Here is a 16,222-nt window from a genome sequence, read left to right as displayed (position 1 = left end):
TTTATATCGGAATAATCCATAAACCATAAACGTGTTTAATAATTTAGTTAAAAAGTAGTGGCATGAGACGAGACATTAGGGGCAAAATTAAAAAAAACAAACAATAAAAAGTTAAAATGTAATTCTTAAATCTAAACATTAATATATTTAGATATCAAAAGTCTTTTATTCTAAATCTTACGGTGAAGGATTTTGAACAATAAATTTTAAAAAATTAAAATAATATATTTAAAATATATATTTAATTACTATCATTAATACAATAAATATATAATTAATTTATGTAATTATAAAAAACATTATATATATATATATATATATATATATATATATATATATATATATATATATATATATATATATATATATATAAGAGTTATTGTTTGTTATATTCTTAAACTCATGATTGAATCAGAGCTAAAATATTTAAATTTTTTTCAATACAAATAATTATATTATTGGTGTAACATTCCAAAAATACAGTGTAAAACTATATAATAGAAATATCACATATAATAATATCATAGCTCAGTTTTTACAAAAGATAGGACGTACGGTTATGGCCGAACGACCTTACAAAAATAGCAGAGAGTTAAAACTGTGCAAATGACTACAAATATAGAACGAACGACTTATAACCCTTCCTATGCTGAACGGTCAAATCAAAAGATAAAGTAAACGAATGATCGAACGCTCCTACAAAAGAGTAGGCCAATAACTGACCGAGCGTCCTAAGTTTCGACCTTTACGTCCGTCTTTTCCAATGCTTCTTCCAGCAATCTCTTCTCCTTCTGCTCTCACCCATAAGGTGATCATCGCAATGACAAGGACGAACGAACGGGAATACATGACAAGACAGGAAATAGGGTAAGCTTATGTAATTTAATTCAAATATCAACATATATTTAACACAAGTCTAATAAAAACCATTATGTACAAAAATCATACTTTTCCCAACCATAATCATATAACAATGCATGCAAAGTCGGTTCTTTTTACTCTGACTGTCTGGACTGTATGAATTCTGTGTAGCTACGACGTTCGTGCACTCATGGAAAGGTAATCTAGAAAACCATCAAAATTACCATAGCTGGAAACCTAAGCCGCCACACGAGGTTAGCCCTTCATCCCTCACTATAGCTGGAAACCCAAGTCTACACATGAGTTTAGTCTGATAGCTGGAACCCCAAGCTATACGCAACCAGGCCTCCTGCTATTCTCACCACATGCGCCACCATTCTCTACTTGAGACTCGGTGACCATTAGAATGTCAGGATGAACGACAGCTTAGTCTGACCACATTCATACTTTACCATTCCAATATCAAATCATGAGATATTCCTCTCCAGAACACTCTTTCATAACCAAAGTCATTTCATCCATATCATATTCCATCATCTTTCATTATTAAAACCTCAGCTGAACCAAGTTGAATAAAGATCTCGTAGGATACCAAATACCAAACGTTAATTTTTAATCCGGAACAAGACCGAACACTTGAAGTAAGACCGAGATGTCTCCAACTCAAAACAGATCAAATCGAGAGAGTTACTCACTTATTGTGAAAGGGACCGAATACAATAATAGTTCTCAGAGGCTAATAGACTCGAACGTTATTTACCAAGTGAGCCAATTTAATGAACTGACTCTTGAGAGTTCAAACCGAACATCGTAAAGCCTAGGCCGAGTACTAACACTCTAGGCCGAACACCATTAGAAACTGATACTATAGGACATCAAATAATAATAACGGACGTAATTATATGAAGAAACCGAACGATATAAATACTTAGCTTTATTAATGAGTTTAACATCAAGGAGAACGAGTGCTAGTCGAAGACCGAGCACTGTAGAGATCGAACGCTATTGAGTTTGGTCCAATGATCTTATTTTAAAAATCATATTACTAAATCAAGGTCGAGCGCTTGGTTTAAGACCGAGCACCACTTAGTATGAGTACTTGGTGTAAGACCGAGCACTACTTATTACGAGCGCTTGGTGTAAGACCGAGCACTACTTAGTACGAGCGCTTGGTGTGAGACCAAACACTACTAAACTTATAGAATAAAGGCTTAATACATATACGATATCATTTAACTAGTGTTCAAGATCGAACGAAATATACAAATGAATATAGATATACTGAAGTTTATAACCAAATACCAAGGAACGACTACCCTTGGCCGAACGCTCATGTACGAATATTACAAAACGAAGACGCTCGTCCTAAACTAGAATTCTCTCCAAATGAAAGAATACAGTTCCAACCGAGTCCACAAGAAAATCGAACACTATATCGAACGAGCGTTGGTCTAATACCAAACAGTTATGAAGAACGAACGCTACTAAAACAAACGCTTGGTCCAAGACCGAATACTCAAGTATAATTGAATGGTCAATACTGACTCTCGACAACATCCCTACCCATTTCATGGCTTTCATTAATCATCAATACTTTTAAACAACATACAATATTTCATCATCAACCAAATCATCAACACAATATCATTCCAGTTTCTCATCTCTTAGATTCATATACTCATACAGCCAACAATGCAGTAACAACCATATTTCATATTAACGAACATGCATCCATACAAAGCAAGAATCTAAATCAAATTATATAAGCTTCCCTTACCTCTAAGCGTAACCGAACGTTCACAAATGTAGCATATGGTTCGCCTCTACCAGAGACCTTAGCGTTCTACAGTCACGCATTAAGAAACTAAATCAAACACAAGACCAGAAATACTCATAATGAGAGGATCGACTCATGCAACCAAAAATCTGGGTTTGCATGCGACAAAAAACACACAGCTGAGGGAGAGATGAACTTACCAGCTCGGAATCAAAAACTGATCGGTTCAAATGAACGCCCTCGACGCTGGGAGTACTCAGGTGTGGTTTGTTTGATGATCGGAGGAAGAAAAGAGTAAGATTTTGTAGAGGGAGAATGAAGAAATCTTAGAGAGAAGGAGGAGAAAATGAAAGTTCAGAGCTTTGGGGAAGAAGGGTGCATGCAGAAGTGGCGTGAACTTTTGAAAACCTAGAATTTTACTCCTACCGTCATTAGCGAACACCCAACCTCTTTCTGTCACTTGTTTTCCACTCTCTGATTTCCAGCTCTCTTCCTTGACATTTGGCTTCCACTCAAATGGGGTTTTTTGTGGGTTTTAAATGGGTTCTTACAGTTGAGAAGAAATTTTCATCTCCTATTTTATTTTTGTGATCTTATTTTGATAATCTTTAATGTAGAAAATATAATTATGTTTCAAGTAACTAATACGAAATAAATCACCAGTAATTTTTTGAACTTTAAGAAAGATTCATCTAATTAAATAATTGGATTATTATTAGTACGAAGAAGTTAAATATAAATGTTTCCATCAACGTTCTTTTATTATTTTTAAAAAATGAATCTATTTTTTTTATTTTTCATTAATCTACCTATTTTTTACTTTTAAAAATATTTTAAGATTAATACTTTTTATCATAATCTAATAAAAAATGGAGAGACGTGATTACTAAAAGAAAAATATATGGTATAATCAAGTTATAATTAAAATTCAATTATGGAAAAACACATAGTACATGATCTTTCCTTTTATATCCATAAAAATTTATATTCAAAAGGCTCATAAAATAAAATAAAAAGATGCTAACTATTAAATTAATATTTCATTTGAAACCAGAGAAAGTTATCTTTTTTTTTTCTTTAAGAATAAAAGAAAACATAAGGGAAATAAGAGTAAAAATAATGAGTTTGTGTCTATCTTTTTTTTTTCAAGACAAAAGAAAGCATATGAGAGTGAGAGATGAGTATAATTTATGAGAAATTTAAAAAACAATAGAAGAGAAAATAAAAAATATCTTAATAGAAGAATTTATTATTTATTATTTATTATATTTAATTTTATGCTTTATTATTTATTAACATTAAATATTTTACTTTATAAAAGAAATAAAAAAATACCTAATTTAATTATCGTCAATTTCAAACACATGTATTTAACCCTATACAAGTTGTAAAACGTTTAACTGAAATTTATTTTAAGATGATTCAGACACATAATACCATTTATTGAAGACAATATGTTTAATACGGTGTTGTCAAAATAAGAAAATAATTTTAAAACAACAAATTTATCCTTACCACAATACTTTTAGTATTTTAGTAGGAGTCATTCAAAGTCAACCATGTTCCGAAAAGTTCTAGCACAAGGATAAACTACAACATGTAAACTTCAATTCAAGAAATTGATTAAAGACGTCTATAAAATAAAAATTCTACATGCAAAATCACGCAATGAATTATTGCATAGGAATATACATGCTCCTCATAAATTATTGCATGTAAAACGAAATAGTGTTAGGTAGAATCAATGCATTTGCTAGACCAATTTAACATAATTCATATTTGTAAGTTCTTTACTCACTAAAGTTTAAAATTTATAACCAAAGAGCAGTAATAGCTTAATTATATCCCGCCAGAGTGAATGTTGTAAAACACTAGTATGAAATAATTTTAAGAATGTTGTAAAATACTAGTATGAAATCAATTTTTATAATCTTGTGTAAAATTGTTTTATGACACTTTTGTAAATAATGTTAAACATATGATATGATGATGATTGCTTTTGAAGTGTTGTTATACTTACATCGCTATAAATGTTTCAAAAACATTGATCATAGTATGATCAATATGTAATTATAGTGAATATTTCGTTTTTTTTTCCTTTTTCCTTTTTGTAAACATTTATATTTGTATTTGTCATAACAATTCATGTATGGTCTATTGTATTCTTTCATGTATGGTCTATTGTATTCTTTTTGTCACTCGTTATCTCATTATTAATTGTGTCACACTTTGAAAATTTCATTGTAACTCTATTAACATGTTTTGATTTGATTTGATTTTTGTGTTATTATCAATGTTTTCATTAGATTATATTTATCATGGTAGGTTTCTGGGTGTCCTTTATATTTTTTTACTTTGATAACTTTTGAAATTTTGTTTGCATTGAGAAAATGCATTATACTTTGTATGATTTTGAAATATGTTTTCATTGTATTAGGATTGTCTACATTAGTTATTTCAAATCATTTAGTTGAACACATTGAAATTGACTTAGAGGATTTGTATTCTTTGTCATTGTATTGTTGTCATTGTATGTCTCCACAAGAATACAGAAATTCAAGTAGTATGTAAATATTTAACAATGGGTTCTCTTCACAATCGACGTTAATTTTTAACAATGACTCCAACAACAATGAAGGTGATGGACACAACTCCAACAACGATGAAGGACACTGGTGACCATAATGAACGACAATAATAGAGGCAGATGGAAAAGAAAAAAAATGAAAAAAAAATGAAGAAAAAGAAAAGGAAGGGAAAGAAAACTAAATGGTGTTATCTAGGACAAATTTTACTAGTGATTTTTTTTAACAATTAATATTTCTTTCGATAATTATCAACAATGATAAAATTTATTAACGAGGTGTCAATAATTTTATTTGTATTGACATTGTTATGCTTATTGATGAATTTTGTTCAGTAAATCTAATTTTTCTTGTAGCATTTATAAAATATTAGATAATCTCATAAACATTTAATTGAGTTTGTTTGTAAAAAAATTTGAAAATATTTTTCAATATCTACTTAATATCAATTTCCTAAAGTTAGTATTTGTACAGTAAATATAACACCGAAAATTTAAACGACTATCTTTATAGATATAGAATTGAATATTAAACTTATTTTTAAACATAAGGATGAAAATGATCATATTCTATCCATAACAATTCATTTATGGTCACTTTTTTAAATATAATATATATATATCCTCGAAAATAATATTAAATACCTACCAACCCAATTATATTATAAAGGCAGAACGATAATTATGAAATATATCCTCGAAAAATAGAAATAACCCACAGTATCTTGAATTTTGAAAGGTAAAGAAAATCAACCAAAAAAACCTACGACTCACATAGGTGAAGCTTGCTAGTAAATCTCATGGCTTTATTTACATTTTTTTTTTCTAAGTTTCCAAGTAAATAAAAGTAGGTTGTTCAGAGAAAAAAAAAAGAATTCAATTCTATGGATTAAGAATACTTCATCCATGTTACTACTACCAATGGTTAAAGACCATGTTATAATGCAGCAAATAAATATTTTAATATATTGCCTTGCACACCATTTTAACCGAGAAACAAATGGGAGATAAACAACACGTTAATATACCCCCAAAAAAAAAAAAAATTAACAATTACAAAATTGGGACTACTCCCCTGGGGCTAAAAAAATGGTAATAGTTGACACGTTCATTACTATAGACAAGATAACAATATTTAACTATATTTTCTATGTTACAAATTTGATTTTCATGACTCAGCTCATCAAATGGTGGTCATCACTATAATGTCAATTCCTGAAGGCATGACTAACTTTTTCAGTGCAGCCATATTTTGAACGTGCAATTGATTCCATCTACTATGTGATCATGTTTTGAACTCACGGCTCGTGTCTATTGACTCGATTATGAAGTTCCAACATTTCTTGGTGGTTTGGATCCACTGAGAGCGCAGCACGACAATCTCTTAGCGCACCTAACACGTCCTCTTTGTGTTCATGAAATGCTGCACGTAGATGCAAGAGGTGCAAATCAGCTTTAAATGCAATTGCTCTCGAGAGTTCGGCTATGGCTTCCTCTTCCTTGTGGTTGTCCATCAATACTGCAACCACAGATACCAAAACACTTCAGCAATCTATCTATTTCACATTAAAACATGGCGGCCAAAACAATGACAACAATAATGGACAAAATCTAATATTTGGAAATTTTAAGATAATCACTAAAGGAACGGATCTTTATAACATCACAATAACCAACACTCAACATGTAGTAAATGCTTTAAAACTGGAATCTCTGTTCTTTCAAATACACTATATCACTGGCAAATAAAAATGTTTAACAAGGATCCTAAAACATGCCACTTGTGCACGTAAATATTCACGCAGATGCATGGTTGCATTCATCTACTCGAGCAGAAAAGGCCCAGATGTTGCATATTTATTATCCTTAGGTAAAACACTAACCTGCAGCACGATATCTATAAGGATACACCCGAAGAGGATCTAATCTAGTGACCATCTCCAAATCTGCCTTTGCTTGTTCACGATCACAATACTCAGACCTCTTCTCATAAGCCGATGCATTGTTTTTTGCTTTCTTGATTAGTTCGGTCATTTCCATATAAGCAGCAGCCTTGTCATTTTTGAGGCAATGAACACGCGCAAGACCATGATGAGCTCTGGTGTGTCGAATTTTAAGGGCATTGATATAACAATCAGCAGCCAAGTCCAATTTACCGCAGTCAACATAAACACTTCCAAGATTGTTCAGTGCCTGAAAATTAAATGGAAATGAAAATGCAAGTCGTTAATCAACTAATTAATTATGTTCAAAGTTGGAGAAACATATTGATATTGCAAATTGTAAAAGTATAATAGCCGAAAACTTTTACGAGTTCATCAGTTCAGCTAAAACAACATCGCTTCATAGTTCTTATTCTGGACTTCCACAGACTGGCCAAAACTTATAACCACGTAATACAAGAATGTACAAATCCAGAAATTAGAATGCAGAGAGATTGGGGTAAATAAGCATTTTCATTTAAGCCTGATAAATAGTTCATCAATTCAATGTTTGGATGTTCCTAGTATATAGACTATACATTCTGCATATAGAATAGGAAAGAGATTATATGCTTTACTATATTGGGTGTAGCGAGTCAATCCCTAAAACTAATTAAATTGTGTAAATCGTAATAATAATTCGTGAGGATTAGAAAATACTTCTCTCTAGTAATTCACACAGGAAAACTCCTATTTAAATCAATAATAAAGCTTGCAATTTTTGGGCCTCAATATCTTGTACTTCCCGTCATTATCAAGTTTGGACCTCCTGTTCAAACAAGTTCTTATCAAAGTGAAGAAGGAAAGTGATTCAGGACTATTTCCTGAATCTTCAAGTGGTATGAACAAATTTGCTTCAAGAAGGAAGGAGTGATAGAAGATTATCCCTTGATCCTATAGTAGAAGAACTTGAGAAAGAACTTTTTCAATTGAAAGGACCTATAATAAAGTCAAAGAGCAAATGCTTGTCAAAGAGCAAATGCTTGGAAGAACAAATCTACCTGAGGCTTATGATGCTCCGTGAAGATTGGAATTCGAAGAACATGAAAATAATGGCTTGGAGCACAATTATAGAATAGTTATATGCAATTAAATCTATTTGTATTTTTCTTTTAATTTAACACGCTAGGTGAGTGAATTCATTGGGCAACGAGTCCAAGTCGATTTTTGAGTTTTCAAGTTATTTTTTGATTCGTTGTTTGAGTTTTCTTTTAGGGTTTATTAGGTGGCTTAAACATTTATAGACACCTTGGATGATCATTATATGAAAATTGGTTTTTCATTGAGAGATGATTATCTTGGTTCTTGGATTAGAACTCTAGTTCTTATTAAAGATTGAATTTTTTGTGGCGAATCTTTCTTGACTTATCAATTTGATAAATTGTGACGTCTCGAACTCTGATTTTCATCAAAGATGGATTTCTTTGTGGCGAATCTTCCTTGACGTCTCCAACTCAGGTTCTTATCAAAGATGACAATCTTTATGGTGAATCTTCATTGACTTATCAATTTGCTATATTGTAACATTTCCATCTCTGTCTTATTTCAAGTTCTTCTCTGATTAATTTTTGTTTATGCCTACTTGAATTCTCAGGCTTCATTTACTGCAGAAATTCAATGCATTTGACTCTTACATCACAGGCTTCATTTACTTTGCGTTCTCAGGCACCCCAATTATAACAAATGAGAAACTACAACAGCAGTAAGAACAAAAGCCTTACCCCGGGGAGTAAGACTAGTTACATACATCACATGATGTCATATGACTCTGTGTGAAAGACCAAATCTCTAGAGACATTTTTTACAATGAAATTCTTGGTAACAATTTCCTCTAATATCAGTCTAGTTCTCCCTTTTTCACAGATTAAAAACCACACAGTCTCCTCTTAGTTGGTGCTTACAGTGGTCTTATATGTCCATGATTAAACCACCATAATTAATTTCCTATCATTTTTACCTCAGTTGGTGCCACAACAATGTCTCTTTGCATACAATCATTCAAATCCTATCCTATCTTATGGCCACGCATCCATCTTAACATTCTCAATTTTTTCTACTCCCACATTTTTCTCGGCCCTTTAAAGCCCGACATTCGTAACCACATACTACAACCAAATGTACAGCCGCAAAACTTATATCTGAGCTTGGTAAGCATATTATGATTATAAATAATAATTTTCGATGTATTTCTCCATTTTAGCATCTTACTTGTATCATGTGTAACATCCTCATTAACTTCCTCATCATTTCGTAATATTAATCTCACATATTTATATTATATCATGAAAAACAAAAATGTAAAATTCTTAGATTGGTATGTTATTTTTTATGTGTGGCTTTGGTATTGCACCTGTATTTCTATTTTTAATTCCCAAGACATACTTAGAATCAAAATTATTCTCTGCAAGATGTTTCAAAGATGTTTGATAAAATTACTTGGTGCCAAGGAACCCGCACAGTTAAAAGCCAACTTTGAAAGTGATCAATGACAATCAAAATATAGTTAGATAGTGAACTGTCCAAGAAACACTTTCCTGTCGAGGATGGAGACAGACCATAATTAATGAGATGACAGTCTTAAATTCCAATCTTATATTCTGTTCTAGGCACTTCTCGAAAAAAATACAGTTGGTTGTCAAGGGGACTTCATTGTCATCATGAGCCCTAACAGACATATGGAAGGAAAAATTAAAGGCTCAAGCTGTGACTAAAGCTTATGACCAGATTTTTGGCCATGATTATGGTGGCAGATTATTTTGTTTACCAAAATACTTTTTGTCTGTCTTTTCTTATCAATGGATATTGCATCACAAGAACAATAGAATGTCTTTCTGCATTGTGACTTAAAAGAGGAGGTTTACATCAAACAATCACCGGAATCTGTTGCAGAGGGATACCCAACTTGCATATGAGATTAAGAAACTATTGTGTGGAAAGGCCTTTTTGCAGGCCGAAGTTTGGAAGGGATGTAGGAAGTAATGATAAGACCATTATCCGGTTTTTCTTTGATGAAGTGTCAATTAATCTTGATGCGTTTTATACTTTCATGTTGAATTGTATTATAAGCAATACTAATAGCTGATTTATTATTACAATAAAGATCACAGGTTTTTCACATTCACTTTGTTCCATAGCTCTGAATTCAGCTTCCATACCGGACCTTGTAATTACATTTTGTTTTTACCTCTCCAAGTCACCAAGTTTTCACCTAAGAACATGTGATATCTTGAGGTGAACCTCTTATTGGTAACAGAGCCTGCATAGTCTGCACCAATGAATACATTTCCATATTTAATTTTCCATCTTTCTTGAGCAACAATCCCTTTCCTAGACCTGGCTTCAGATATTGAAGGATTCACAGTCTATAAGTGTCACTCTCTTGGATCATGCATGAACTAACTGACCATTGGTTAGATGTGAGCTAAGTAAATGAGCTTTCGTACAAGCCTCTTATATTGACCTTTATTTGCTACAAAGCTATCATCATCACTCATAATTATATGGTTTTGTTCTATAGATCTATAGTCACCTTGCAATCAATTTTACTTGTATCTTTGAGAAGATCTAGAACATACTTTCTGAGAGATAAAAAATGGCTTTTCCCACTAGATGGCTTGTAGCCCAAGGAAGTACCTTAATTTTTTGAGATCCTTCGTATCTAACTAAGCAACAAGCCTTTCTTTGAAGATCAATTTTTCATGTTCATCATCCCGCAACAATCATATTATTATTAACTACATAGACCAAGATAAGAGTAAGTTTCCCTTCTATGAAATGTTTGATAGAGTATAGTCACCTTGACTCTAATGAAACCCCCAATGAAATCATAGCGTGAATAAGTCTCATAAACCAAGCACGGGGCTACTTAAGTCTACACAAGGCTTTCTTCAGCCTACATATTTTATTCCTTAAAACAAAGTGGAATCTCTGAGTACACTTCTTCCTCTATGGGTGCCAAAGCCACTACAATCAAGGATAAGCTGGTTGTTGAAAGGCTACTCCAATCAAACACCAAAAAGGGCATAAAATATATATCTTTTTCAGACTACAATATTAGATTTCATGCAAAATATTGGAAGTCCTACACTGACTAGAGATAAGGCCAATTCACAATATATAAGTGGGTGTAAACCTCATCTTACAAACCGGTTTTGTGGGGTTGAGTTAAGTTTAAAGTCCACTTCTTAACACAGTATCAGAGCTTGGTTAGAGTCTATCCAAGCGAAGTTTGATGTTTGTGGAATCAACCTCACTTTACAACTAGATTTTGTGGAGTTAAATTAGACTTAAAGTTCACTTCTTAACACAACACTTGGTTGGCCAGCTTCACCTAGCTAATTCAAGGTCAACCCTTGTTAAGGCCATCCATTACACATAAGGCCCCAACACAAAATGCAGAGAAAGTAGTGTTAGTACATAGCCAAAGTGGGAGTCAGTTGATAGTTAAGTCCATTGGAAGTCTTTTAGCAAACAAATGTAAATTGGGATGTATTGCTAGAATGTATAAAGAGGACTGCATACGGGCAATTGATAGCCAATTAGTCCATTAGTTAGTTAGAAGTGGTTGTTGCTAAAATCAGATTAGAGGGATTCGTCAAGTAAATATGACAATTTGTGTGTTAAAGGAGAAACCATTTATGAAGGGGAAAGCCTCCAAGAGACCACCTCTCTCCTGTTCTCAATTACTCAACAAATTTGTTCATTTTTCTCATTCGTTTCTAATAATTTTCCATTTCTCTTCATAGTTTCTAACTAGTGAAATAATTTTGTAGAAGTGGTACAATAGAACCATACCTGACCTTTGCGCAGATTATCTGAAGGACACTTCAAGGCATCTTCCAGAAGTGAGATAACAATCGGTGAGCATGATGGATCTACGCTAGAGTCAGCCAATGCATAGGCCTTCAGGAAAAATGCCTCAAAAGATCTTTTGATACTAATAGACTCCTCTGCTTTCTGGAGTCCTTCCTCATAATGACCTGTATCATATAAGATCCACCCCTCATATACAAGTCGTTCATGCTCGCTTGATGCATGTTGCTGAGCTAACTGTAAACTCCGCATAGCAGCCTCAGGACAGTTCAACCTAAGTCAAATAAATACATCAGATTTATAGAGGCATCATATCAAAGTCAGTATTTAGACAGATAAAGACCCAGAAACCAGAGAAGCTTCCTTTACAGACACAATTTTACAGGGATAACGTGTATTTCAAAGTAAAATATAATGTTCTATGGATACTTCCTCCTTAATGGTTGAGTTTATTATCACTGATGTACAACTTCAAAAAAACAGATTTCCATGTGCAAGTAAAGCCAGAAGATCAAAAGTAGCTACCAATGTCATGTTCTTAGTCATGAAATTTACAATATGATTCAACATTGTCAGCATAAAACACCAAGTATCGTGTTAGGTTCCTAATACACGTGACAGTGAGTTAAGTTCAAGGCTGGAAAAATTAATGACAGATACCAAATATGGAGGTTTGGACCTACTATGATTTCTAGCAAAACTAAGTCCCTGACCACTGACTCCAAGAGCCTTCAAAAATTTCATAACATACCTGAGGAGAAGCAATGACTGTCTGAAGTACAGAATACCTTTTGCCGCATCAGATTCAAGCATCTGGTATATAACAGACAGAGACCCAATATCATCAACTGCAGACCAACAGTCATATAACCGAGCCCAACAATCAGCAGTTGTCCAACGTTCAACATGCTCACGCACAAGTGTGCAGAGTTGGGATGCAGCAACACGTCCCTCAAACATTCTATAATCTGAACGTAAAGTAAGAATTGTTTGAACATCACATAGAGCTGCTTTGTAGTCCTCAAGAGTCAGATGGGTAAAAAATCGTATTTCTAAGCATTCTAGTGAAAGTTTGAACCCAAGAATCCTATTGATTTCTGCTAGTGCAGCTTGAGCATTCTGCGTACTCATCAAAGAGGCAGCCCTGTACATGTAAGGATATGCAAGTGTAGGATCCAAATTACTTGCTTTCTCAAGGTCATCCCACCTTTTGTCACTGTCACAGTATAATGACCTTTCCTGATACATCCATCCAAGTGGAGTAACAGATGAAATGACCGAGCTCAGCAGCTCATAAGATAAAAACTTGTCGCCCTTTATAAAGTCAAGCCTAGCTAAACCTGCCACAGAATATATATGGCCTGCGTTTACGGCCCCTTCAAAAAGAAGACGTGCTTCATCATATTCTTTCCGTAAGAGTCTTACACATCCCAATTGATGTAAAGCCAGGATTCTCTGTTTGTCATTCTCAGCAAACTCAACTAACCGTTCCAGGATATGAACTGTTTTGTCGGAACTAGAATTAAGGTTCATAGAAACTTCACTTAAGAAACAGAAAAGTGCAAATATACCTGGCCCAACCATTACTGCTAGCTGCTGCTTATTAGCATGAACAAATATCTCTACTACCCGACTGTCATTCAAACAGTTTGGAAGATCACGCAAAAGTACTTGTAAACAGGATGCAGCAAGTACAGTTGAATTCTCATCAAGAGCATATTCCATGAGCTCTACAGCATCTTCTTTGGAGGAAACCAAGGATGCAAGTCTTCTATCACAAGCATCTTTAAGTCTTTCACAACAATACTTATTTGCAAAAGCTAATATCTCCAATAAAAGATTTGGGGGGACCTCAATCAAACCGCCAGTCAAACTGAAAATACTTATTGCCTTCATACCAAATGGAGAGATATTATTTTCAGACAAATCTATAGTCTCAGCACGTGATTCGCTGAAATACCCCTTTAGCATAGCATTAAATGGTGCCGAAAGTTCAGAAATTTTTTGTCTATCACAAACTATCTCTTCATCACCAATTGTAAAAGTAACATTTTGAGAAATGCAGTTCTCATTGGTCATTCTCCCCACAGAACTTACATTTACATCAAATGGAAGATGAGATGCTATATCTACAGGTGCAAACTCCTTCGCACATTTACCACAATTGGCAAGCAAGTCGGCTATTAGTTCTTCCTCTTGCTTCTCATATTTCAACCATGCCCCAAATATAATCTTCTCATGAACAGTGTTGGCTTTCTGCCAAGCTCCCTGAAGGCTTCTACGCATCAGTTTAACTTCCCCAAGGCCCCTAAAGACCTGGTATTGTAACAAAAACAGATTCGACCGCTCTTGTGGAGGACAAGACTCGAGCTCTTCATGGATTTGCGCCAAAACTTCCACATAATCAGCAGGCTTATAGAAAGGCCGTACAGCTGGCTGAGGGACCTTGACCAGAGATTCTCTAAAGTACATAAAAGCAAACAAAATCCCATCCCAACCCCACCAAAAAACAAAAACACCTAATTAAATTGGCAGAAAGGGAAAACTTCAATTGAAATAAAGGACCCGTTCAGAGAGAAAAACTCACATTGAGGCAGAGGAAGGGTACGATGACAACTTGGGAAGTTTCCCTCTTTCAATTTGAAGCCAAGACTGAGGATTCAAAGCATTTGGATGCGTCTCTTTACAGGATTCTGCAGGGAAGAAACTCCTCATGGGGCATAAGAGACGAAACAACTCCCGGATCTCCACAACAGCACCACTTCAAAAACCAAACTTCACGAATTGGGGGCACATTCCATTGCCAACAAACACAGCAATCAATCTCAAGCTAAGGATTTGGTGCACCCAACCAACGAGCTATAATATAAAACAAAAGCTAAAACGAAATTTAAATTGACTAAATTTGATTATTACAATATGCTTAGTCTCTTGAGTTCAGCACAAAACAAAACATGCCCACATGGTTAATGTCTAGGAAAGATCTCAAGCAGAAAAATGTAACTCACCTAATCAGCTCGGAAAATGCAACAAATGAATCGATAGAGAGAGCTCAACTATGAATTGAATCTGCAGAGGAAAATCAAATTGGAAAATTGGGACTTCAACTAACTTTTTTTTGTGCCTTTGCTTTTTGGTGATAGGGAAAGTATCTCATTTTCCTTCTCCTGGAGACAGACCATACAAATTAACTTTTTCTTTTAAATTGGAGATTGAAAGTTGAAACTAACTGTTACACCAGACTTGATTTTCTTTCAAATGGTAATAACTATATCTTTTTGAATTTTAAGGTATTGTTCTAAAATATAAAACAAATTAAGTCAAAAAACAGTAACTTGAAAAAGGTATATTTGGAACCAAAACATTTTTTTATTTTCAAATCCAATAGACAAACGCATGTGAAAAATTACAATGTTTTAGTCTAATCTATAAATAATATTAATTTTTTTTGTATAATTTTTTATAGGATAAAACTTTAGATGTGGACTGGAAATGCATAATTGCATATGACAAATGCATATAATTAATCATTGTCCTTTTATAAAAGAAAACTAATTATTATTGTGAAAATAGTTTACTATCTTCATTTTTAATGTAAATTTTCTACTGTGTGGTTGCAAAACATAATATTTCATTAGTGAAATATTTTTTATATTTTATTTTAATTCTCATTAATTATTCATCTTATTTTATATTTTGTTTAGGTATTTTTGTAATTACAAAATATGTTGTTATTTTTTTCTATATAAATAGCATTATCTCAATCAAGAAGGATAGAAAATGATAACGTGCAAACACCAACCACATAATTAGTCCTTCAGATAAAGAAATAACAAAAACGTGATACATTCAATCGGATTTCATCGACAAATTAACCTATATTCACGCTAGTAAGAATAAATTGTTTTTTTCATTATTTTATTATAATCTTTATAAATTTATATTTCAATTTCTACAAGAATGTGGATATTATTTATTTGCACTTTTATGCTCTCTTTTTTAGGGACATTGAGTTAAGACTTTTTGTTTAGACTATAAATAATTGTGAAACAATTCTATTTTGAATTTTGTAAGAGTTCTATGTACAAGAATTCTTTCTTTAAATATATATATATATATATATATATATATATATATATATATATATATATATATATATATATGGGTTTGCTAACTTGCGTACATTCAGTTGGTATTTTTTAACAA

The 16,222-nt window shown here is 33.1% G+C and overlaps 1 protein-coding gene across 2 annotated transcripts; it reads right to left on the bottom strand.

The window, feature by feature from the left end:
- Window positions 1-6,159: 6,159 nt before the first annotated feature.
- On the bottom strand, window positions 6,160-15,237 carry LOC124823908 (ETO1-like protein 1). 2 transcript variants are annotated; one of them, XM_047296231.2, is made up of 6 exons: window positions 15,025-15,225; window positions 14,604-14,791; window positions 12,768-14,477; window positions 11,999-12,290; window positions 7,106-7,415; window positions 6,160-6,741 (listed from the first exon to the last, which is right to left on the bottom strand). In XM_047296231.2, the coding sequence occupies exons 2-6, from the start codon at window positions 14,729-14,731 to the stop codon at window positions 6,521-6,523; spliced, it is 2,661 nt and encodes an 886-aa protein (XP_047152187.1). In that variant the 5' UTR covers window positions 14,732-14,791; window positions 15,025-15,225; the 3' UTR covers window positions 6,160-6,520. The 2 variants fall into 2 exon arrangements, with proteins under 2 accessions (XP_047152187.1, XP_047152188.1); XM_047296232.2 differs by lacking the exon at window positions 6,160-6,741 and having other exon boundaries at window positions 7,242-7,415; window positions 12,004-12,290; window positions 15,025-15,237.
- Window positions 15,238-16,222: the final 985 nt, after the last annotated feature.

This window comes from Vigna umbellata, chromosome 5 (assembly GCF_029865625.1).
Source record: "Vigna umbellata cultivar VRB3 chromosome 5, Vumbellata_1.0, whole genome shotgun sequence".
Lineage (NCBI taxonomy): Eukaryota > Viridiplantae > Streptophyta > Magnoliopsida > Fabales > Fabaceae > Vigna > Vigna umbellata.
This window is presented reverse-complemented; position numbering and strand designations above follow the sequence as displayed.

Bases quoted from the DNA above. Each gene is read 5' to 3' on its own strand.
- LOC124823908 (XM_047296231.2), bottom strand. From the start codon at position 14,731: ATGAGGAGTTTCTTCCCTGCAGAATCCTGTAAAGAGACGCATCCAAAT. The intron at 14,478-14,603 runs GTGAGTTTTTCT...TATGTACTTTAG, and splicing joins TACCCTTCCTCTGCCTCAAT to AGAATCTCTGGTCAAGGTCC. The intron at 7,416-11,998 runs GTATGGTTCTAT...TTTAATTTTCAG, and splicing joins ATAATCTGCGCAAAGGTCAG to GCACTGAACAATCTTGGAAG.